Source organism: Peromyscus californicus, unplaced genomic scaffold, assembly GCF_007827085.1.
Source record: "Peromyscus californicus insignis strain IS unplaced genomic scaffold, ASM782708v3 Scaffold_3__1_contigs__length_106647218, whole genome shotgun sequence".
NCBI classification, from domain to species: Eukaryota; Metazoa; Chordata; class Mammalia; order Rodentia; family Cricetidae; genus Peromyscus; species Peromyscus californicus.
The window spans coordinates 4,099,253-4,122,307 of NW_026294551.1; the positions used below are offsets into that span (position 1 = coordinate 4,099,253).

At 51.3% G+C, this 23,055-nt stretch overlaps 1 protein-coding gene across 3 annotated transcripts in view; it reads left to right on the forward strand.

The window, feature by feature from the left end:
* Cyth1 (cytohesin 1) overlaps positions 1 to 6,283 on the forward strand; it is a 91,370-nt gene extending 85,087 nt beyond the window's left edge. For all 3 annotated transcript variants that reach the window (XM_052755782.1, XM_052755783.1, XM_052755781.1), the window contains 2 exons: positions 1,340 to 1,494; positions 4,391 to 6,283. In XM_052755782.1, the coding sequence (XP_052611742.1) occupies positions 1,340 to 1,494; positions 4,391 to 4,469 (234 nt within the window). In that variant the 3' untranslated portion in view covers positions 4,470 to 6,283. The remainder of the gene's footprint in view (positions 1 to 1,339; positions 1,495 to 4,390) is intronic.
* The last annotated feature ends 16,772 nt before the right edge of the window (positions 6,284 to 23,055 follow it).

Sequence of the window (23,055 nt, forward strand, 5' to 3'; positions counted from 1 at the left end):
ATCAGGGTTAAAACCTGAGCGATCAGAGGAATAGGAAAAGCCACAAGCCAGCCTCACCTTACTGACCCTCAGCTTCCAAAGAGACCTACTTCTTCTTTTTTTTTTTTTTTTTTTTTTTTTTTTTTTGGTTTTTCAAGACAGGGTTTCTCCATGCAGCTTTGGAGCCTGTCCTGAAACTCACTATGTAGCCCAGGCTGGCCTCGAACTCACAGAGATCCGCCTGGCTCTGCCTCCCGAGTGCTGGGCTTAAAGGCGTGCGCCGCCACCGCCCGGCGAGACCTACTTCTTATACACCCACGCCTATGTGCCTTGCTGTTCTGCTGTATCATTTGTTCTCTCCATCCAGCTACATCACTTCTTTTTCCTGCCCAGCTCTGTCACTTCCTGTCTGTCTGTACAGACGTACAGACCTCCAGACCTCCATGGTTAACTAGTGTTGGAGTTTAAGGCATGTGCCACCATACCTGGCTCTGTTCCCAGTGTGGCCTTGAGCTCACAGAGATCCAGAAAGATCCCTGCCTCCCAAGTGGTAGGATTAAAGGCTTGTGCTACCATTGCCTGACTTCTATGTTTAATACAGTGGCTGGCTTTTTCCTCTGATCCTCAGACAAATTTTATTGGGAGACACAGATAAAATATCACCACAGAGGTTCCTCAGGAACTGTCTGCCTGGTTTTCTGAGACAGACTCTCAACTGGGGAGATGGGAAGTGTGAGACAATGTTGGCAAGTACAAGAAGAGCCTGAGTTCAGATCCTCAGAAGGGCTGGGCCTGGTGATGTGTGTCCGTAATCCCAGCCCTACCGTGAGGCTTGCTGACCTAGTGTATGCAGTGGGAAAACAGCAATGGGCCTCTTAGACAAGGTCGAAGACGGGGTGATACCCGCGGCTGTCCTCGGGGTTCCAGGCTGATACAGTGCACCTACATTCACACAAGTGCGCACACATACACACTCACAAATTTATTTATTTATTACTTACTTATTTTTGCTTTTTCAAGACTGTATGGCCCTAGCTGTCCTAGAGCTTGTTTTGTAGACCAGGCTGGCCTCGAACTTAGAAATCCACCTGCCTCTGCCTCCTGAGTGCAGGAATTCAAGGCGTGTGCCACCACACTGGCCCACATTTGACTTTTTAAATGCAGGATCAAACTCAGTTCCTCGTGCTTCTGTGGCAAACACTTTATCAACTGACTTCTGTCCTCTGCCTTCATTTTCTGAAGGTATTCCCTGATACATATTTCTTGAAAGTAAGAATAAAGAGTCTTTGGGAAAAAAAATAGCATTTCCCTTAGTCAACAGCTTCTTCAAATCTGACTGTACTTCTCCTTTCCTTCTCAGAACTGCTTTGAGCTTTATATCCCTGACAACAAAGACCAGGTGATCAAGGCCTGTAAGACGGAGGCCGATGGCCGCGTGGTGGAAGGGAACCACACCGTGTACCGCATCTCAGCCCCGACCCCCGAGGAGAAGGAGGAGTGGATCAAGTGCATCAAGTAGGTGGTTCCCACTCTCGGGGATGGTCGCAGTGTCCTCTCCTTCCAGCTCGGAAGGGCTTCAGGGAGGGCTTCCTAGCCGGCCTTTGGATTCCTGCCCATTAGAGCATGAGTGTGCCATGTCTCCAGCCTAGGCACCCAGGGAATTCAGAGACCCAGAGTGGGGACAAGAGCCACTTGCCTCCATTATGTGTCTGTGGGGGGGACATCTCTCCCTGGTGCCTCCTCGGTGGATGGCACTTGGCTTTACTGTACTTTTTCATCCAGTGAGACTGTTACAGACACGGAAACTAAGCCCCTAAGTTACGAGAGCTGTGGAAAGTCACGGCGCAGTGACGCCAGGTCATGAACCATGTGCTGTGAGAGCACAGCCAGCCTGAGTGGAGGGAGCTTCTCCAGGTCCCGCCATGAACTGTGATGCCACAGTGTGAGGTTTACTACAGGGACAGGACTTCCCGGTGTGGCACGTGACTGGAAAGAGGCTTTGCAAAGCTCCTTGATGTCTTCTGTCAGCATTGTTCCCTGGGACTGACATGAAACCTGGGATGATGGGCATCCTTCTCCTTGCACCAGGAAGACGGCCATTGAGCAGCCTGACTTCCCTCAGAAGTTATAACACCCTCTCGGCAGTTATTTCTTCCAGCAGTACATCCTTACTCATCACTCTGGGGACTTCGGCCATCAGGAGTTATTCAAGTGTTTCCCTTAGAAAGCTTTGCTTGTTATCTGGGCCCTGGCGACCTGGGGAGTGAGGAAGATATGCCATCAGGTCACAGGCTGCCTCTGTGTCCTAGACATAGCAAGCATGCCTTCTACCCAGCTGCAGCCCATCCTTAGGACCTGATTGTTACCTAGTCTAATTAGTTTGGGGGGCTTTACTCCAACCAGTGCGGTGTTTTGGCCAAGATCAGACAGGGAGCAAGCAAGGTGCTGACAAGCTGGTATGAAGGGCTGATGCTTTTCTCTGGAGAGATGCCACTCACAGTTCCCAGGGAAAGGAAGCTGATGGCTGGGCTTGGATGCAGGTCACCAGTGCAGTCAGTCCTTGATGTGTTTGGGGTGTGTTACCCATTTCTTCTCTGACGCTCTCAACTTAAAGGGCTGCTTGAGGACTGAGGTAGAGTGCTGAGGCTGATAGCGTGCTGCCTTGACCTAGGCATTGTCCTCAAATGACAGCTGTTGTGTCAGTTACGGTCCACAGATAGGGCCAGGCAGGGAGCCCATCCTCTGAGCATTGCCTCTGTGTCTGGGAAAGACCTGAGACCAGGGAACAGATCGTACCCGGAGTGTCTCTCGATCCAGTAACTGTCTGTCTGACACTGACTCAGAGCGCTTTCCCTGGTCCTACCACGTTCTGCATGGCCCCTGACTGGCCTGTGTGGACCACTGTATTCCCATCTGAATACACATTGCTTCTGTCACTAGAATATGCTTTGGTAGAGGCTCCTTCCCCTTAAAGCTCTTTCAAAGGAAGTTTGGCTATTTTTGTCCATTTTGGCTCTGATGTAAGTTTTTGCTGCTGTAATCAGAAAAATGGAGTGTTCTTTAAAGTCCCTCTTGGATCCTTGTGGGTGCTAGGCCTGCTCCTGGGGCTGCCAATCTCCTCTGACAACTCCCCGCAAATATTCTTGATGCTTCCCTGGGAGCTCAGGCTTGGCCTCTGGAGGATGTGCAGATGCTGGGACTCTGTAGCATGGTCTCTGCATCCCAGTCCCCATGGGGAAAGCCCAGAAGATGGTAAGCACTACTCCACAGAGCACTGGGGGAAAAATGCTTCATGGTGTTGTAGAAGGCCAAGATGCTTTCTCTTGGTAGCTGCCCTTCCTCGAGGTTCTCAGCAGCCTAAGCAAACTCCTAGTGCATTGCATGTGTCCATCTTAACACTGGGTTCAACAGAGTCCAGACTGCAAGCAGACACTCAGTAGGCCAGAGATGCCCACTGTCTGCCGTGGGGAGCCTGTGTCTGACAGGTGTGGAGAGGTGCGATTTCCAGTTCCAAGAACTAACAGGACCAGATCTAGTACCGGGGATGAAGAGGAAGTTAAACATAGCCCATAACTGAAGAGTAACTGATGCCACCCCAGTTCTTGGCACCATTTCCCAACATATTTTCAACTGGGCATCATGGGCACTGCTGTACAAGGGCAAGCAACCTACCAAAGGGGTTGGCCGTCCCTCAATAGGCAAAGTAGAATCAGCTATCCCTGAAGGTGAAAGGCCTCTGACTAGCCGTATTCCTTTGGGTGCTGATTCCCTGTGGTGGTGAGACCCAGCCAGCTCACCAGAGCTGTGGCAGGGAGAGTGCTGGGATGTGTGTGCTGTGGACTCTGGGTCACTGGTGACCAATAGAACTAAGCATCACACAGACTCTGCTTCCCTAGGAGACCAAGCACCAGCTCTGTGGCCTTAGCCACCTCCACTGTCCAGTGCAGGTCACGTGTGCCCTCCCTTACTGGGCTGGACAGGCAGCATGGCTGTTCCCCTTTTGCTCTGGGCCCCCAGCAGCAGTACTCATCTCCATGGAGCTGGTACACATAGGCCCCCAGAAGTTCCTCTGCCGTCTATGCCAGCCTCTTGAACACCATGAGTGAAGTAACTTAATGGCAAGTATTGCAACATGCCACTCAGGGATACAGAGGACAGTCACTTGGTTGAGAAAACCAAATCCCCACGCTGGGAACTCAGCTAAGGAGTGAATGTATAATGGTTCTACTCCCAAATGCTAAGTGATGTTAGTTTAAAATAGGCAGGAACCTCCACGCTTACTTTGTTACATGTCCCTGTGTGTCACCTTAAGCTACCACTTGGACAGAGTGAGGGTGGGCGTTCCTGGTGACAGCTGGCAGCCCAGGTTCATCTACCCCTCATGCCTCTTCTCTCCCTTTCTGTCCTCCAGGGCTGCCATCAGCAGAGACCCTTTCTACGAGATGCTAGCAGCACGGAAAAAGAAGGTCTCGTCCACGAAGAGACACTGAGCGTGCACCAGGGCGCGGCAGCCCCCTGAGCTGGCCCTTTCTCCCGCCTCCCCTGGAGGGGCGCAGCGGAGCCAAGCGAGGAGAGCAGAGGGCCCCTCTGCCAGTTCCTGCCCGCTCCTAAAGACTAGCTTCAGCTTTTGCAGTTTTCTAAGTGGGAGAAGGGTGGGCGGTGAGGGCTGGGGCTGCTGCCGCCCCCCGTGGCTCCAGCCGCTCTCAGAAGCGCTGCCAGCAGCAGAGCAGTGCCACGGTCCCAGGCCTCAGCTCCGCAGACCGATGGCACGGCAGAGAGCTCTCTCTTTACCTCGCAGTGTTCCTGGCCAAGGGCCTTCACCTCTGCTCCACAAATGCCTGTGAGGATGTACTTTATGGACTGAGGAGAAAGGAGGAAAGGAAAAGAAGCCACGCACTAGAAAGATTTATTTTTGTTTTTGTAAAGCAAACATGAACGTAGCACTGTACTCTGCCCTCCTGTGTGCCCTGCTTGGGAAGCTTCCCCTAGTAGGGGCTCTGGGGCTGCTGGCATCCCAGGAGCTGCTGCCTCATGACCTATGTGGGCAAGAGGGGCAAAAGCGGGCAGCTGGCAGGGCCCAGCAGCCACAGGGAGGCCCCCAGGGCCCCAGCAGGGCAGCAGGCAGGCAGTCTGGGCAGCTCCTGCCCAGTGCCTATGGGGTGGGGTGAAGGTAACTAGCTCCTTGCCTGGCCTCAGTACCCAGGCCCACTGCGCTTTAAAGTGGGAGTCTGCATTTTCCTAGTAACCAAAACTGTGAGGAGGCCACCCGTGGTCCCGGGTGGCCGACGACTGTTTCATAGCTGGTTTTTCTTTCTCCTCCCCAAGGACTCCACTCCTCGTTCTAGAGGAAGGAGTAGGTTTTACCTGATCCCCTTGGGGCTCCAGTCTTTTCTGCCTCAAAAGTATCCCCAACTGGACTATTCTGGTGCACTCTGTGGTAGCCTCCAGGAGCAGGGTCCTCGCTCAGCAGCGTGCAGTGCAGTCAGGCAAGGGTGAGGTGGCCTTTCTGTCCCCTCCCCCCATGGCATGCCACGGCACATGTGTGAGTTGGCCCTGGTCTCCTGACTCAGTGTGAAGGGAGCCATGAAGCCTAGCATCTCCTGCCGTTCTCTCAGGGACTCTCAAGGGCGGCTCCTGCTCCTTGGCCAGGGCCAGCGTGCCAGTCCAGGCAGAGCAGGTGGCACACTCCTCCGTGTGGCCAAGGCCTCGGTGGCAGAATGCTGCCTCCAGGCAGGTGGAGGAGCCATGGGCCCCCTCTAGGCGGTGTGAGCTCGGCTCCTCCAATCTCAGAAGGAGGTCAGCACCTCTGGAAATAGCTTTGCAGAGAAGGGTGAGTCTGGGGACAGCACTCTGGCCCCCTTCCTGTGGATCCGGCCTCGAGTGGCTTCAGGTGCTTGATGCTGGCGTGTGTGAAGGAGACAGTGACAGAGGAGGGTCCAGGCTGGAAAACTGAGCCTCCTGGTAGAGAACCAGGCAGTGCCAGCCAGGTTGGGGGGGGGTTGGGCCAGGGTCAGAGCCTCTCCTGCACACTGGTTCTCACAGGTGTGTCCTGGGCAGACCAGCACCTGGATCAGTATCAGTCTATTTATCAGAGGTGTAAATAATTCATACATAGTTTTTCTCCTTTTAGATTATTTTGTATTTGTTTAAAAAAAGATTTGTCAAAATACAAAGAAATGACTGAAAGTTGTTGACAGGGTTTTTTAAAAATATTATTATTATTCCAATTGTTTTTTGTTTGTCTTTGCCTTGTAAACTAGCTCCAAGGAACTGCAGCAAATAAACTCCAAATGTGCCCAAAGCACTTTCGTTGTCTGCTTGGTAGTGGGTGTCATCTCTTGTCAAGCCTGGGCTTGGGAGCTGGTGCGCCTGTAGGGTGGGCATGGCTCCATCCTGAGTGTGGTTGTGATAAGAAAGCAAAAGTTGGGTAGGGGCTGTGTTTCTGCAAGGGATGGCATAACAAGGGGGGTGGGCTTAACATTTGCCCCCCTCTTTTTGGGAAAGAAACTCAACTTGAAGGCAGAGCAGAAGTATCCACATCAGCCACCTGCAGCCTTGTCGGGTGATTGAGCGGCACCAGGAAACAGGTCACAGGTACATGACCCATGTGGCAGAAGCTGGCGTCTCTCTGGGCTCCTTTCTTTCTTTCCTTTTCTCGAGGCAGCACTTCGTGTAGCTCAGGCTGGCCTTGAGTTCACTGTGCAGCTGAAGAAGACCCTGAATTTCTGCTCTTCTTGTGCCTGCCTCTCTCCAGTGCTGGGATCACAGTTCTGTACAGTGCCCGGTTTGTGCAATGCTGGGGATCACCCCAAAGCTTTCTTCGTGTGACGCAAACACTCCAGGAACTGAACTGCATCCCAAGCCCGGGGGGTGAGGCAGCAGGGCCACAGCCTTTCCCTCACACCGGTCCTCACAGGTGTGTCCTGGGCAGCCCAGCACCTGGATCAGCATCCGTTTATTTATTAGAGGAACTATATAATAATTCATATATAGTTTTTCTCCTTTTAGATTGTTTTGTATTAGAAAAAGATTTGTATTATTTTGCTTACAAAAAGATTTATCAAGATACAACGAAATGACGGAAAGTTGTTGACAGGGTTTTTTGAAAATATTATTCCAATTGTTTTTTGGTTTTGCCTTGTAAACTATCTTCAAGGAAGTAGGTCACTGAGGGCATATTTTTGGAGACTGTATCTTGTCCTCTCTCTCTGCCTCCTGTGTACCATGAGGTAAGTATCCTCCGCCACAGGGTTCTGCTGTCATGATGCTCTACCTCATCAGATCCCAGGATCACCAGATCCCAGGACCATGGACTGAAACCTCTGAAGCCGTGAGCCAAATGATCGTTATCCCTTTTGTTTCCAGGTATTCTGGTCACATCTGGGGAGGGCTAACAACCTGGTTAGCTCCGTGCTCAGCAAACAGACCACTGCCCTGACTTCCATTAAGGCAGACAATGTAAAGATCAAAGGTGCTGTAAACTTGGTACCAGAACACGTGTCCTGATGCACAAGAACAGCCCCAGCAGATACACTATTCTTGTCTCCCTTAATCCAGGTCTCTGCATCTCATTCCTTGACATTTGATGACATTTGCTTATCTCCTCCTGGTTTAATATTTTTGTACGTATTTGATCAAAACGAATCTGCTGATGTGTACGTGGCTCTTGCTGTTTACATGGCTGCATCTTGTTCATAAGCATGAAGTCAGTACTATGCACAGAACCCCCATCTCTGTGGGCTCCTCAGCCTTGGGCTCTGTCCCTTCACTTCCTTTCTGAGCCACATCTGGTGGGCTGGTTCTACCGCTTCATTCTGTGTGAGTCCAAGCTCTTGAGAGCTGAGTCTCAGCATCTTCTGCCTCCTGCTTGGTTAAGCGTGCTCGATCCCGAGCTCTTGTCTTCTTGCAGTAGTTGCATTAGAGTGGCTCGTTCCTCACTGAACGTCTTCATTCAACAAGCACTACCTGGGGTCTACCAGACTAGGAAGCCAAGTACTATGTCCATGACTTGACTTGAAAGATTGCTTACTGCTGGCCTGCCTGAGGCCCCCTGGAGCAGAAACAGAGAACAGGGCCGCAGAGCAGCAGTGCTGGGGGCAGGGCAGCGGGGTTGGACAAGCGTGCTCCGTGCTCCTGACTCATCTCTTCCTGAGCATGGAATTGACCACCAGCGCCTGCTAGAGAGCCGCAGAGGAGTAGATTGTGGACAGTGAGAAAATACCAAACCTTTTTTTTTTTTTAAAGTGTTACTCATAGACTGTGACACAGAGTGGCTTAAACAGAAGCAGCACTTTGGAAAGGTAGGTGGTGTGGATGGCTATCTTGCTATCTTGCTACCCCTTGTGCTGTGCTGGTCACAGGAGGTGACCTCATCACTGTTGGGTAGGGTTGTGCCCTGTCTCTGGAGTTCTTCCTAGGCTCCAGTCTTTCGGCTGGCCTGACCTTGGGCTGTGTAGCCCTGCACGGCTTGTTTGCCAGCTTTGAGCCTCCCTCCACTGTGAATGTGACCCTGAGCATGACAATCACACACATTGTTGGAGGTTCTCTGGGCCCAGTAGAAGGTGAATGTGAATAGTTTACTCACTGGGGCCCAGCTTTCTCTGAAACTTGCCGGTGTTAGAAAATGCCCAGGGGAGGGCCAGGCTCAGGTCATTTGTGTGTCCCATCCACGGTTCTGGTCCTTCTGGTTAGAGGCTGTCTTGGTAAAGAAGGAGTACCAGTCCTTGGGTAATGAAGTTGGTCATCCCAGCATCTTGCTTAGCAGCCAAGAGCAGTCTCGGGCTGGAGCAGGGGTGGGGACGATAGGGAAACAGGTAGCATGGAAGCACCGCCCCCCACACCCCGACTCCGAGTCCCCCCACCCCACCCCGTCTCCATCCCAGGTTGCTTCATCACATCAGAATGTGACACAAACCTCTCCGGTGTGTGTATGGGAACTTAGCAGAAGCCAGGCTAACAGCCAGTCATGGGTACGTCATTGTTTACTCCGTAGACCTCTGCATCCCTGACGTGTGCGTTTCTGAGTGTGTCTGCTCGTACCGATGCTTGGCTTGTTTGACTTTGTTTTGCTGTTTGTTTGGTCCTGGTTTTAGTTTTGTACTTGTTCTTTTGAGAGCTCACTGTGTAGTCCTCACAGCCTGGAACTCGCTGTGCAAACCAGGCTGACCTCAGACTTGAGCAGAGCCGTCCCCTGCCTCTGATTCCCAAGTGCGGGGATGACAAGCCTGTGCCACCACACCCAGCCTCGGATCCTGTCTCATGAGCCTTTTGCTAATTAAGAATCTCACTTTAAGGATCCAGAAGAGGATCATCTCTGAGGAAGCCCATTGCTAAAGCACCTGAGGCTGTGATGCATACCGAAGCCCTAGCTGGTCAGGGCCAATAGGGTAGCGACTGAGGCAACATCCTTGATAACTAGACATACTCACACCTGGGGGAAGTAAGGACATGGTGCCTCCAGGCTTTCACATCCAGGTGAGTGAGAACATGGGTGAGAGTGACGGAGGCAATGATGGTGACAGATGCTATCCCAACACTGTAAGCGCACAGCCTTGGGTGTAAAGGGCAAGAGGGAAAAGGATGATGTGGGATGCCAGGTGGATGCCCCTTGGGAGGGCATCTGAGGGAAGTGATGTCAGGAAGGACTGAGGTGGTGACCCACAGGGAACTGCAGAGCATGGCTCTTTCCAAGGTCATAGGAGGGTACAGCCGTTGGTCATGTCACTCCCTAGTGTGACAGCTCCAGAACATTATGCCCTACATGCATGTAGAGGAGGGGCCTGGCCAAGGAGAAGGCCAACTTCCATGAGTGGGTTGATTTCACCAAGGGCCAGGGCAGCCCAGAGTGGGCAGGACCAGCATGACTAGCCAGGTCCCTGGTACTTCTAATGGCAAAGCTGGGCATGACATGACTGTTGACATGCCAAGCCTGTAACTAGAGTTTTCCTGCTTGGTCCACAGTCAAGACAAATCTTTCTCACCTGCCAGTCCCACAGCCGCTCAGACCCAACCAAGTAAACACAGAGACTTATATTGGTTACAAACTGTATGGCCGTGGCAGGCTTCTTGCTAACTGTTCTTACAGCTTAAATTAATCCATTTCCATTAATCTATACCTTGCCACATGGCTCGTGGCTTACCGGCATCTTCACATGCTGTTTGTCATCATGGTGGCTGGCAGTGTCTCTCTGACTCAGCCTTCCACTTCCCAGCTTTATTCTCCTCCTTGTCCCGCCTATACTTCCTGCCTAGCCACTGGCCAATCAGTGATTTATTTATTGACCAATCAGCAACACATGTGACATACAGAACATCCCACAGCACAAGCCCTTGATGTAGATCTGCAAATCCACCCCCACCCACCTCACCCTGGCAGACTGCAGCTAGGTCACAGACATTCATGCTCTCGTGGACTCTGTCAGACTGCAGGGTAACACACAGCGTATTCTTCAGCCAGTGTGCTCCTCAGGCCAGTTCTTGGGCCCTAGGTAAGCTCTTGGGGCCAGGGCTCTGCAGGGGTGCCCAAGTCATTCATTTGTTTTTATTCGTTGGTTTTGGTTTGTGGCAGGCTCTCATCCATTGCCCAGGAACCATTGCCTGGGACTCCCTGTGTAGCCCAGGTTGGCTTCACATACACAGTCATCCTCCTGTTCCAGCCCTTTAAGTGCTGAAATTACAGCTGGAGCTCCCATGGTCAGCTTGAGTTGTTCATATTATAGTGACATGGGGAATGTTGAATGGGGCATTTAGGAGTTGAGACACTTGCCTGTGCTGGTGAGGACCTGATTTACATGAATGGACTGTGGGAAATGCAGAAACCACGCACTTCCCACGTGGTCAGAAGATAATCTGATGTCAAATCCTTACAGTAACCTCTGAAGAGCTGCTGAGAGACAGCGAGGTAGGCAAAAAATCCAAGATTACCCCAATTCCAGCACGCTGCTGGTCAGAGCGGTCAGGAGCCGCAACTCGGATACGGAGCATGTGGGTCCCTGCCATTGGCTCCGTGGTGGAGCCAGTGACTCAGTGAACTCTGGATGCACACAGGTTGGTACAAGGAAGAGGACATGGTATCCGTTTCCTCAATTAGACAGGGTGTGAAGCATAATTGTCACAACAGTGACAACTGATGTCTGTTGGCCTGGCCGACACAGCTAAAGTCCAGTGAGGAAGTCTCTTCTGAATTTCTTTAAATTCATTTTATTTTATGTGTATGGGTGTTTTGCCTGAATATATGTGTACCACATGTGCCTGGTGCCTGTGGAGACCAGAAGAGGGTGTTAGCTCTTCACAGGAAGACAGCCTAGCCCAGAGCACTTCCATGTTGCCCACACTGCCCAACACATTGGAAACAAGGGGGCATGCACAGAGCTGGGACCACACAACTGGAAGACAAGAAAAACAGCAAACAAAAGCAGGTCCCGTGACAACCTAATGATGGAATCTGTTGTCACTCAGTGCCCAATAAAGTCCCTAAGGCAATCCAGTGGGGACAGCAAAGCCTTTTCCGCATGGAAACCAACTGTATCAGTAAGCTACATACTCCCAAATAATTCAAGATGGAGTGTGACTTGATCTTGTACATAAAGCCAAGACGTTTCGAGATGAAAACACACAAGAATATACTTATGACCTTGGAGTCGGCAAAGGTTCTTCAAGGCAGAATCAGAAAGCTCACAGACAGCTGGCACAGCAAGCGTGGTGCTTGTGTACCCTTTTCATGGGCACTGGAGCCTGGTCTCTGCCGTGAAGAGGATGGCCACAGCACCCCAGGGAGACAAACATATTCAATCCTGCTACTACCACCTAATGTGGGCATTAAGTTCAAGCGATACTGAAGTGTGCAAGAGAGCCTGGTCCCCAGACAAGACAGGCCCCCACCAGCTTCCTGGAAGCCAGTCCACAAAACAAAACAGAACAAACCAGAAGAGGACAACGCTGCTGTCTGCTGCTTCCTCGGGGAAAGTTAGAACTCATTCTGTGTGAGAGCCTGAGTAATGGATGCTGAGACCCAGTCAAAACAGAACTCATTCCACAAGAAATACCGAATAACGAACCCATGAAGGGAATACACGGGTCTGTTGACATAACTTGCCTTGTGTTACAAGAATTGTCCGAGAAAACCTAATGTGTTTTTAGGAAACCCAAGGGGTTTAGAACTGGATGAAACTCTCAAGACAGCTAGCTCGGTGCTCCCTGCTCCCCTAAGGAATGAGGAGACTGAGACCTCCTAGGTGAAGGTGCACGTGCCGGTCACTTGGCAGCCTGTCTTAGGAAGCATGAACTCTGCTGGGAAAGCTTTCGCTGTGGTTCTGTGCTGAGCCTAGAGACGCCCGCTGAGGTCAGTGTTTTGTTTTGCTGGCTAAATTATACAGACGTAAGTGGGATCGTTTGTGGTTACATCCCTTACTTTAACAACAAATTATTCTAAACTAATGACTCATGCGGCTTCCCTCTCCAGGAGATTTTGTTTTCCTTCCTTGCATCTCAAGTTAGTGAGAGGTGTCCTTTCCTTTGAAAGGTCCCTCTGGGGTGCTGTAGCCTTTTTTTTAACCCCCTCATGTTGGAGTCTTGCTTTGTAGCCCAAAATGGCCTTGAAAAGCTTCCAAATGTTGGGACTATAAATATGTACTTCATGTCCATTATTTTCAAGATACGTCTCTCTCTCTCTCTCTCTCTCTCTCTCTCTCTCTCTCTCTCTCTCTCTCTCTCTCTCTCTCTCTCTATCTATATCTATATATATTTATCTCTCTCTGTGTGTGTGTGTGTGTGTGTGTGTAAGAGAGAGAGAGAGAGAGAGAGAGAGAGAGAGAGAGAGAGAGAGAGAGAGAGAGAGAGAGAGAGGGATTTCTTTAGGATGTTTATCGGATTTTTGTTGATTACAGTTGTTCTTTGACAGTTTCACACACACACACATGACACTTGGTTTTAGCTCTCATCCCTCACTCTCCCCTGGCTCTCCCACCCTTCCCCTCCCTCATCTCTTGTTCTACTCTTGTCTCTGTGCTTTGTTTTGTGACTCACTGACTAACTAGGGTCATCTGTGTGACCACAGGTTTGGAACTGTCCATTTTGTGCAGCTGAGGATGCTAGGCAAGTCTCCTGCCACTAAGCCACGCCCAGCCCTACGTCCATTGGTTATGGCCATTCCCTGAGATTCCTCTCTAGGATGTGTCAGTGTCTCTGCCCTGACTGCTGGGACTCAGTGGCGGCCTTCTTCTTAGTTGAACTTTTGGAAGCCTGTCAAGAGAACGTGGGTGGGAAGCATTCCAGAGCTGACTGGACTCCCCAGCAGCAACACCTTCATTTCCCCATTTGGTGGAGGCCTGGAGAGTCACCAACTGTTGTCCGTGTCCCGTGGGGGCTCCACAGTCTAAGACTTAGAGCACTTCCTACATGTATAGACACCTAGTGAGTCTTGTGTAAAATCTGGGGCTAAAGAAGTGAGGTGTGTCGTACATGAACCACATGTCTGTTGTCAAACCCACAAGTTAGCGGAGCTGAGCCCAAGATGGGCTTTCCCAAACCTTGCTGTGTACCAGAGGGAGAAAGACGTCCGTTCCTGCAGACAGACAAGGGCCTTTTCTCTGGCCATCGGGTGATTCAGGTTCAGCATTTGGATGCAAAAGGACTCTTCTTGGCCAAGTTATGCTTTTGAGGACCTGAAGTGATGAACACAGTTACCAAAGATGACCTGGGACAGTGGCTTCAAGCTTGTTGCCTCACACTAGTGACAATTAGAGATGCAAGTCAAGGTCAGACACAAAGCATCAAGCTTTACTGAGGAGAATTACATAAAACTGTGAAAACTGAGGCAAAGGGAGATAAACTGCCCAAGAGTGGAAGTGGTTCCTGAGAGATGAAAAGTTGTTGAACTTCCTCATCTGCGGTTTTTATAGAGCGCTGGCACTTGCTGGTTAGGAGACAGGTTAGTTCTCTGAGCCAATAGAGGACCCACACACTCTATGCATGTCCCCTGGCTGGACTAGATCTGAGCCAATGGAGGACCCACACTATGCATGTCCCCTGGCCCGACTCGAGAGGTGATTTTGTTCTGTTCACGTGTTGTTCACAAAGCCCCACTCTATCCATCTCTGACTCTAGCTTTATTAGCTGTCAGCCTACATGTGCCTATCTGTCCATCCCCTTTAGACAGCACTAATGGACCCAGCATGACCTGGAGCAAAAGGCCATTCATGGTGTTCTCAATAGATTGCAGCCCAAGGCACATTGGTTGTATTTCCGCCTGTCTGACCCACATCTCTTAGGTCTGTGCATAATCATCGTTTAACTTTCCCTCGACCGGGCACTCTGTGGGGGCAAAGCATGAGTGTAGGGTGTTGCCAGCCAGTCCCAACTGGTCTACAAATCAAATCTGGTAATCTCGTGTACTGTGTGGAATTCATCCTAATATGTAGTCAAGCAAAAACAAATATCAAGACTTAAAAAGGTACCTGAGTAGACCTTATCTCACTCTCCAGGCTGGTGAGACGGTTGCTAATACATGATAATGCATACTTACCATCTCAAACAGTTCCCAGATCCGCACAGTGTACTCAGCACACTCACATTGTTGGTGAACCCATCCCTGCCTGCTATCCATATCCCACAGTCAACTCTGAGTCCATGAAACTGGCTTCTCATTCCCCTCCAACCTCTGGTGAACTTGACCTATAAGGTCCCTGTGAACTGACCACCCCAGGGACCTCACAAATGTCAACAGATGATATTTAGTCTTTGGGTCTGGCTTATTGCCTTCAGCAGGCTTCCTCAAGGTTCATCTGATTGATTTTTAGCATTGGTGGTGGTTTATTGATGGATTTGATGTTAGCAAAGAGTCATCAGAGATTCACAGTAGAGAAGAGGACTCACTGTCGCAGGCCGCCACCAAGCAGGAGCCAGGCCAGAGCCTGTGTGTGGAGACCTGCAGTCTTTAGCACTTCCAAGTTCTGGACTCAAGGCCACTGTAGGCCCACAGCCCCCCACCCCCTACTATAGCTAGAGTTTTCCTGCCTGGCCCACAGTCAGGACAAATCTGTCTCACCTGCCAGTCCCACAGCTGCTCAGACCCGACCAAGTAAACACAGAGACTTATATTGCTTACAAACTGTATGGCTGTGGCAGGCTTCTTGCTAACTGTTCTTACAGCTTAAATTAATCTATTTCCATTAATCTATACCTTGCCACATGGCTCGTGGCTTACCGGCATCTTCACATGCTGTTTGTCATCGTGGCGGCTGGCAGTGTCTCTCCGACTCAGCCTTCCACTTCCCAGCTTTATTCTCCTCCTTGTCCCGCCTACACTTCCTGCCTAGCCACTGGCCAATCAGTGTTTTATTTATTGACTAATCAGCAACACATTTGCCATACAGAACATCCCACAGCACCCTACCTTTCCCAGGACCTGTGTCCATCCCAGCCTGGCTCTTCCCTGTCCCCTCAGGTGCTGCTCACCGTAGCCTCCAGGACCGTGGTCTCCCCTTTTCCACACATCTAAAAACCATGTTTCCTTCCCTGCCAATAGTCTTGGCAGGGGACCTCCATGACTCCTCACTGTATTGAACATCTTCAGCTTGTTCACCTCGCTCTGACCTCAGCGGCCCCTTAGGGGTTCCTTCTCTTGGGACCACGTTCTGCCTGTGGGATTATTCCACCACCTTATTTCCTATATAAATTGCAAGGACCATGAGGGGCCTTGCCCTCAGCACTTGGAGCTCTGAACATAGTGAGCTTGCCCTGCCGCTTCATGTCCTCGGGTTCAGCCAAGCGCAGGTGGATGTTATCGCACGTGCACAAAGTCTGTTTGTGTGCACTGATGTCACCGCAGGCGTTACAGTGTTCTGGGAGTGATTCAGAGTCGCCAGGACATCCGCAGGTGACATGCAGGGACCACGTCCTTATAAAGAAGGGGCCTGAGCTGCTTGAGACTTTGGAGGACTTCCTGGAACCAGTGCCCTGTGGCTTCTATGGGACAACTATACTCATGGGAGTACTTTCACCTTTTTGTCACTCAGAATGGACTTCCTGGTTAATTACTTCCTCTGCCAACCGTGATGTCGGTCCCTGTCTTAGCCGCACAGCTCAGAGAAGACTTAACAGTGCCTTGGCCCCAAGGCCTCAATACATACATGTTATGATGTTGCGTTTCATTGTTTCTACTGTTTGCTAATTTTTTTTTTTTTTACTTGAGAAGGTTCAGGTATTTTTTCCAAATACTTCTGAGTACTGACATGATCGTGTGTTCTTCCTATCTTAATTTACTCAGATGACAAATCCCGTTCATGGCTAACTATCATTGTCCACGGGCCACAGCATCAGTGTTGAAGCACATGTGTTCTGCCCATGGCCGTGGGGAGTCTGGGATCTTGAGTCTCCTCAGGACCCAGGCCCTTTCCTTCCTGCTCTTGCTCAGGCTCTACCACAGCCATGCACTGGATTTACCACATGGCCTAGAAGTGTGCCCTGCTCAGGTCCTGTGTGCCAGCCTAGAGACATGGACATTGCCTGTGCTCAGGAGGTTTGTTAAAACCTGTAAGGTGACCTAGAATTCTGGAGGCCCCAAGTCGGAGTGAGGCCTCTGCTGGGTGGCTCCTCTGGGTCCACACCAGGCCTCTCCTGACTTCTGAAGTGGTTGGTGTTCTATCGCCTGAGCTCTGCCTGCCTATTCTTGTGACGTTCTCCTGTGTATGACCAGATTTTCCCTTTGTGTAAAGACACCAGCCATGTTGGACCTGGGCCCACCGACTCCAGCATGGTCTCGTCTTCACCACCACAGTGCTGACACTACTTCCAGATACGGTTGGTCGCCTGCCGGCACTTCAGCCTGTGAGTGTGGGGAGGAGGGGACACAGTAGGACTCAGCAGTGGGGGGTGGGGGAGGACCCTTCATGGTGTCTCATTTTTCCTAGGGTGGCTGCTTGGTTCATACTCCCTGCCTCCCTTGGGCCCAGTGTCCTTGTCTGTGCCCTGCAGTCTGGCAGGCGTCAATGTCGGGGTGCACAGGGATCCGGGGAGAGCTGTAACGGGTGCAGGGTCCAAGGGGAGGTGGAACTCTGCTTTTCCAGAGCACTGCAGGGCTCCAGAGCACGTGGTCAGGAGAACCCATTTGGAGATATTGTCAACTGTGTAGTTATTGCATGGATGGGTCCACACAGATCTGGACCTGCCTATTTGAATCATATCTACATTCTCAATCAAAAAATCAATTTTTTTGCCTTATCTTCATCTGTCTTTTAGCTATTTGTTTTGTTGAATCTTATTTTGTTTTCTTGTGCTTTTTTGAGACAGGGTCCTGCACCCACGCTGGCCTCAAAGTCAGGATCCCCCTCCCTCTACCACCTGAGTGCTGGGTTTACATACATGTGCCACTATACCAGCTTGCTAATCTTTTATTTTCTTTTAAGGTTTATTTTTTTTAGCTGTGCATGTGTATGTGAATGTATGCCATGTAGGTGCAGTGCCTACAGAGGCCAGAAGAGGATTTCAGATTTCCCAGGACTGAGGTTGCAGGCAGTTGTGAGCTGCCCAACCAGGGTTCTGGAAACCAAACTTGGGTCCTCTGTAAGAGGCAGTATGTGCTCTTAACTTCTGAATCATCTCTTCATCCCCTTGATCTTCAGACAACTGAAGTCTGTGTTTGTTTCTGTGTGTGCTTTCCCTGGGCTCAGGCGAGCTGCTCCATGGCTGCTGCTTCCTTAACTGCAACCCTGCCTTCACTGGGGTGCAGCAGTTAGGGTTCCGCTCCAGCACAGATTAGATGGCTCCTGTGCTGCATCTGTCTGGCTTGAGGTGGGTGTGAATCCACCTTCGCCAGTCAGATGCGTGCAAACGTGAAGTTCTATTTTTATGCTTCCTCAGTCTCGTTGACAGAGCCTCTCTCCTGCCTAGCAACAAGAAAACCAAATTTAACTTAACCTGTAAACAGGTCTGTCAGGCACCCCCACCCCCCACTGATAACCAACTGGTTTAACTCTGTTGCTCTCAGATAAATATCAGCTCCTAGTCAAATACTAGGCCCGTAACCTCTGGCTGGCAGGGGAGACCCAGCCACTCCTGTGGTCGTCTGTCCCTTCCCAGGCCTGAGTGGCCACACCTGCAGGCTGTTAGGGACATGGTGAAGGATGGAGTGGCGAGGTCTCTGGTGGCATCGGGCTGTGGCTCACTGTCACATCATTCTCTACTAGTCTCCCAGTGTTGGGCTCCTACAGAGACATGGCCGCTCATTGCCCCTCTTGTTCCTAGATCAAGAAGCCCTCTCAGCCCACTGTGGCCCAGAGGACAGTCTTGCGGCTGCCTTCTGTGGCCTGTCTCCCCAGAGGCAGTTGATCAATTGTTGCTCCCTCGCTCTACTCACCAAGGCACTCATGTCTGCCGTGCCCCAGCACTGACATGGGGAGGGGTGCTGCTTCCTGGGTCCAGCGTCCTTGGACACGGGGAGACGCTGACGGCTGTTTGGGGCCTGGGACCGGCTGCAGGACGACAGAACGACAGCGGGACTGCAGGTCTTACTCGGCTTTCACTTACAAATCTGTCACAGTAGACGGGCTCAGGATAGGAAGATGTTTGGGGACAGAAAATGGAGCGGACGGAAAGGAAGGAAACAAGTAGGCGTGGTCGACCTGACGGCCTTTGGTCAGTTGTAGACCGGCTGACACTTGGCTGCTTGTCCCAGGAACACGGTCATAGCTAGGCTTTCTGTAGATGTGTGTGCCACCTTAGGGTGCAGTTCCTCATGCAAGGGCCGCTGGGCAGTGGTGTCCCTGGGCAACTTGGTTTAACACTTGTTGCTGCAGTCTCCACAGGGTTCACCCTAACATCCAGTGGTCTGGCGGCTGAGCCCCGCCGTGCTAACCGGTCCCTTCTGTCCAGCGGCTGTCCTCCATTGCTGTCCTCCAGCAGACCCCTGCTTTTTCTTTCTCTCATTCCCTCTTTGGTTCCCGGAGAGAACTTGTGATGATCTAGTTGCCCAGCAGTGGCTGTCAGTGTGGGGAACGGAAGCTAAGAGAGGGAGAGGATACCATGTTTGTTAAAACAGACAAACAATAAAAACAGCCCTGCCCTTCCAGGGAGGGTGGCATCCTCTTCACACCCGCTGTGTCCTTGCTTGGCCTCTGTCTCCGTGGAGGCAGATGGAGGACCAGGATGGATGGGCTCTTCTCCTTACTCCATGGGTTTGGCTGAGGACCACTTGGAAGGTTGCTTTTTCCAGGCAGGTACCAAGGTGTCTGGGGCAGAGATGGGCTCCAGCATGCCTGGCTAGACCTGAGACTCCTTAGAGTCAATCCTTGGTTTTGTTTTGGGTTTTGCTTGTTTGTTTTTGAGACAGATTTTTCACATAACCCAGGCTGGCTTTGAACTCACTGTGTAGCTGAGGGTGATCTTGAATTTTACATCCTCCTGTCCCTACCCCCTGAGTGCTGAGGACCGAAGCCAAGGCTAGGAAGCACTCCGCCTATGGAGCTACACCCACCCCGGCCCCAGGGGAGCTTCTGGAACCCCCAATCCTTAGCACTCATGGCAAACCTATTATGTCACGGGGTCTGCAGTAGGACCCCAGATTCAGCATTGCTTAAAGAAGCTTCAGGTGGCTCAGATGTTCAGCTCAGGGGATGGGTTACATACCTGGTGGCCGGCGGGCCAGACATCCCCATTAGTGAATGCCACATAAGCAGCAAGGTCCTTCCAGTCAGCGTGTGGGAGACTGACAGGTAGAGGAGGGCAGACAGCAGCAGGAACCTGGTGTTTGGGCTCTGCCAGTCCTGGGACCTCCAAGGTGATGGTATGCCAGCTAGAGTCTGTGGGACCAGGCCAGGGAAAGGGCTCCAAACATCAGCCCAGCAGACACCGTCAAGACCACAGCTCAATACAAGTTACCTTCTGGCATCTCAGAACCAAGGAGAACAGGTGGCTAGTGGGGTCTCCACAGCCTCAGGTCCAGGATGGCCATCACAATGGTGGGCTTTGCCCAAGTCTTCATCACAGTCCCCGTCCTCAGTAGAGGCCTGGTCTAGCCAGAGCTGACAATAGTAGTATCTCACTAGGAGCTACTTGGCTGGGCCAGGACTTTGGTAATCTATGTGACCATTCCTGGAACATTCTATGACACAACCCATAGCTGCTTTGGGTGCCTATAGCGTCTTCTTGACTTGAAGGAGAGGAGGTGGCTGTCCTCTGGGTGTCCCCAGGCATGTTTTATACTAGCAGATGAGGTATAAACAGGCAGAGCAGAGCCATGGGCTGACTGCATCGCGGAGGCGCTGGGTTTGGCTGGCCTTTGGTTCTCTGCCAGGTGTCTTAATTCCTGCTGAATCCACACATTCCTCATGGGTGTTCTGGTCTTCGTCATGTCCTCAAGTAGGGAGGGTGCCGTGATCTACCTATGCTGCCTGCGCCAACGTTTCCCACGCTTACATCTTGCTGCGGCGTCTGCTGATGTCACCTTGCTGTGGCATCAGGAGTCCTGTGCATAGGAGGTAAGGCATGCTTGCTGTAAGCTTGTGAAACTCGCTGCTGCCATAAGGATCCACAGGACACAAAGGAGGAATGTGGCTGGCTGGGATGGCCCATCCTTTATTCGGCTCAGACCCATTCTTGCCTCACACTAGTCTATGGAAGCCCTGAAGGTGGGGGCAAGAACTAACTGACAGCATTTTGGGTCTCTTGGTACCCCTGAGAACTCAGACACCCTGTCCAAACCCCAGTGGGTGTCAATTTGAGTGTCTCTGTCCCTCCAACATTCATGTGATGACATTCAAACCTCAAGTGACATGAGGGTGTAGAGCTCTGGGGGAGGTGATGAGGCCACAGACTGTCCTCACCTGGGGGACATTAAGAGAGCTTAGGAAAGAGGGTGAGGAGAGCACCTTGGTGCCTTCAGCTCTTCCATCTCCCCCACACTGTGAGGACAAGATGTTGGGCCTTCTGCCCTTTTCCTCTTCCATTCACGGCTCCAGGAGGAACCCTCCCCGTACAGTCTGCCAGCACTTTGATCTCGGACTCCCCCTCTAGAACTGCGTGTCTAATCCAAGGTCTAGGATTGGGGGACCCTTCCCTGTGTGTGACTCGGTTCCTGCTGCCATGTTAGCCAGGTCTTGTTATCCTTCAGGTGTCCACGCAGTTTCCTCCAAGAACATGTCATTTTAGAGTCCCAGAGATCAGCCACATGTTTAGACATTGCTAGGAGGCCTCAGAGCTAAGGCCGGCTATACTGAGTCAGATGCCCAAGGGGACAGAGAAGGGAAAAAGACACATGCAGTCCAGAGAAATCCATGCCCAGCCGTCTTTATTCCCCATACCTTCTTGCTGTGGGATGTTCTGTATGGCAAATATGTTAATAAATAAAACACTGATTGGCCAGTAGCCAGACAGGAAGTATAGGCAGGTCTAACAGAGAGGAGAATTAAGGGAACAGGAAGGGAAGGAGGAGACACTGCCAGCCACCTCCAGGACAAGCAGCGCGTGAAGATGCCGGTAAGCCACGAGCCACGTGGCAAGGTATAGATTTAAAGAAATGGGTTAATTTAAGATATAAGGACAGTTAGCAAGAAGCCTGCCACGGCCATGCAGTTTGTAAATAATATAAGCATCTGTGTGTTTATTTTATAAGTGGGCTGTTGGACTGCCGGGGCTTGGCGGACCCGGAGAGAAAACTCCAGCGACACCTTCTAGAAGGGGCGACCAGCCTTATCCGCAGTGAGAAATTCAGGAATAAGCATGAAATGAGGCAGAGAATGCTGGATCCACAGCTGTGTCACACAGAACCCACTAGCTGGACACACAGAACCCACTAGCTGGGCGCACAGAACCCACTGTCACACAGAACCCACTGTCACACAGAACCCACTAGCTGGCCAGCTCACACGGTCCCACAAGCCTCTCCACGTGGGTCCACCTAGCTGAGGCCCTCTGGACCTGCTCCCTACAGCTCAGATGTCTCATTTGCTGGAATGCCTCCCTGCAGCCTCGTCACTGTACCTTCCAAGGTGCCACCAAAGAGGAGAATAGGGTGAAGATTGGCTGGAGATTTCTGACTTTCGTCCATGGGAATGTGCTGCAGTTGGATATGATTAGTGTGTCTCTATGGGGTTTGTGTTCGGGGTGCTAGGCCCCCGGGGGGCCTTTCAGGTGGCTCAGCAGGTGACTCATGTGCCCTAAGCATGATGACCTGAGTTTGATTCCTGGAACACATGGTAGAAGAAAATCAACTCCCAAGAGTTGACCTCTGACCTCCACATATACACTATGGCATGTGTACCCATCCCCGTAAGTAGATATAATAAAATATAAAATTTAAAAAGGAGAAATGAGGCCTCATGAGAGGTCGCTGGGTCACTGGGGTGCTTCCCTCAGAGGGGACTGAGGCAGTTCTCAGGAGACCCTCAGTTAGTTCTCATGAGAGGTGAAAGAGTGAGCCAGGACCCTCCTCCTCTCAGGCTTCCTGTTGTCCTGTGTGGCTCCTCTCAAATGTGCTCCCCACGATGCTATCCATACCCTTGATCTTGGGATCCTCCTGTCTCCACCGCGAGAATGGCCTGCACAGAGATGGTGCTGCATTACCAGACTCTTATACCCCAGAACTTCTCTACCTTATAAAGAGTCTAGCCTAAAGGGCCTCGTGACGGCCATGGAAGAGACTTGACAGGGTCCTCTGTCTTACACTTATGATGAAAGTCTTGGAGGAGGGTCCTCAACTCGCTGAGTATGATTTAGAAACAGGCTCTTTCAGAGAGTCTAGACCACCCATTACGTAAATCCTAAGTTTGAGTGTTTCCTTGACATGCAAGAAAAGGCCACATAAGAACATTAGGCAAGACATACTGTGAATTGTGACATGTGATCGCTGCATGTTATGAAATCACAGCCAGCTCTGCCTTTGTGACGCAAATGTGGGTACACTGTCTCAATGGGTAAGTCCCTTCTGTGGGGTGGTCTTGCCCAGGGCTGTTTCCCAACCACACAGCAATAATGCAAGCCCCCTCACCCCCACAGAGGATCTCACTATGTAGCCCTAGCTGTCCTGGAACTCACTCTGTAGACCAGACTGGCCAAGAACTCAGATTTGCCTGTCTCTGCCCAGGG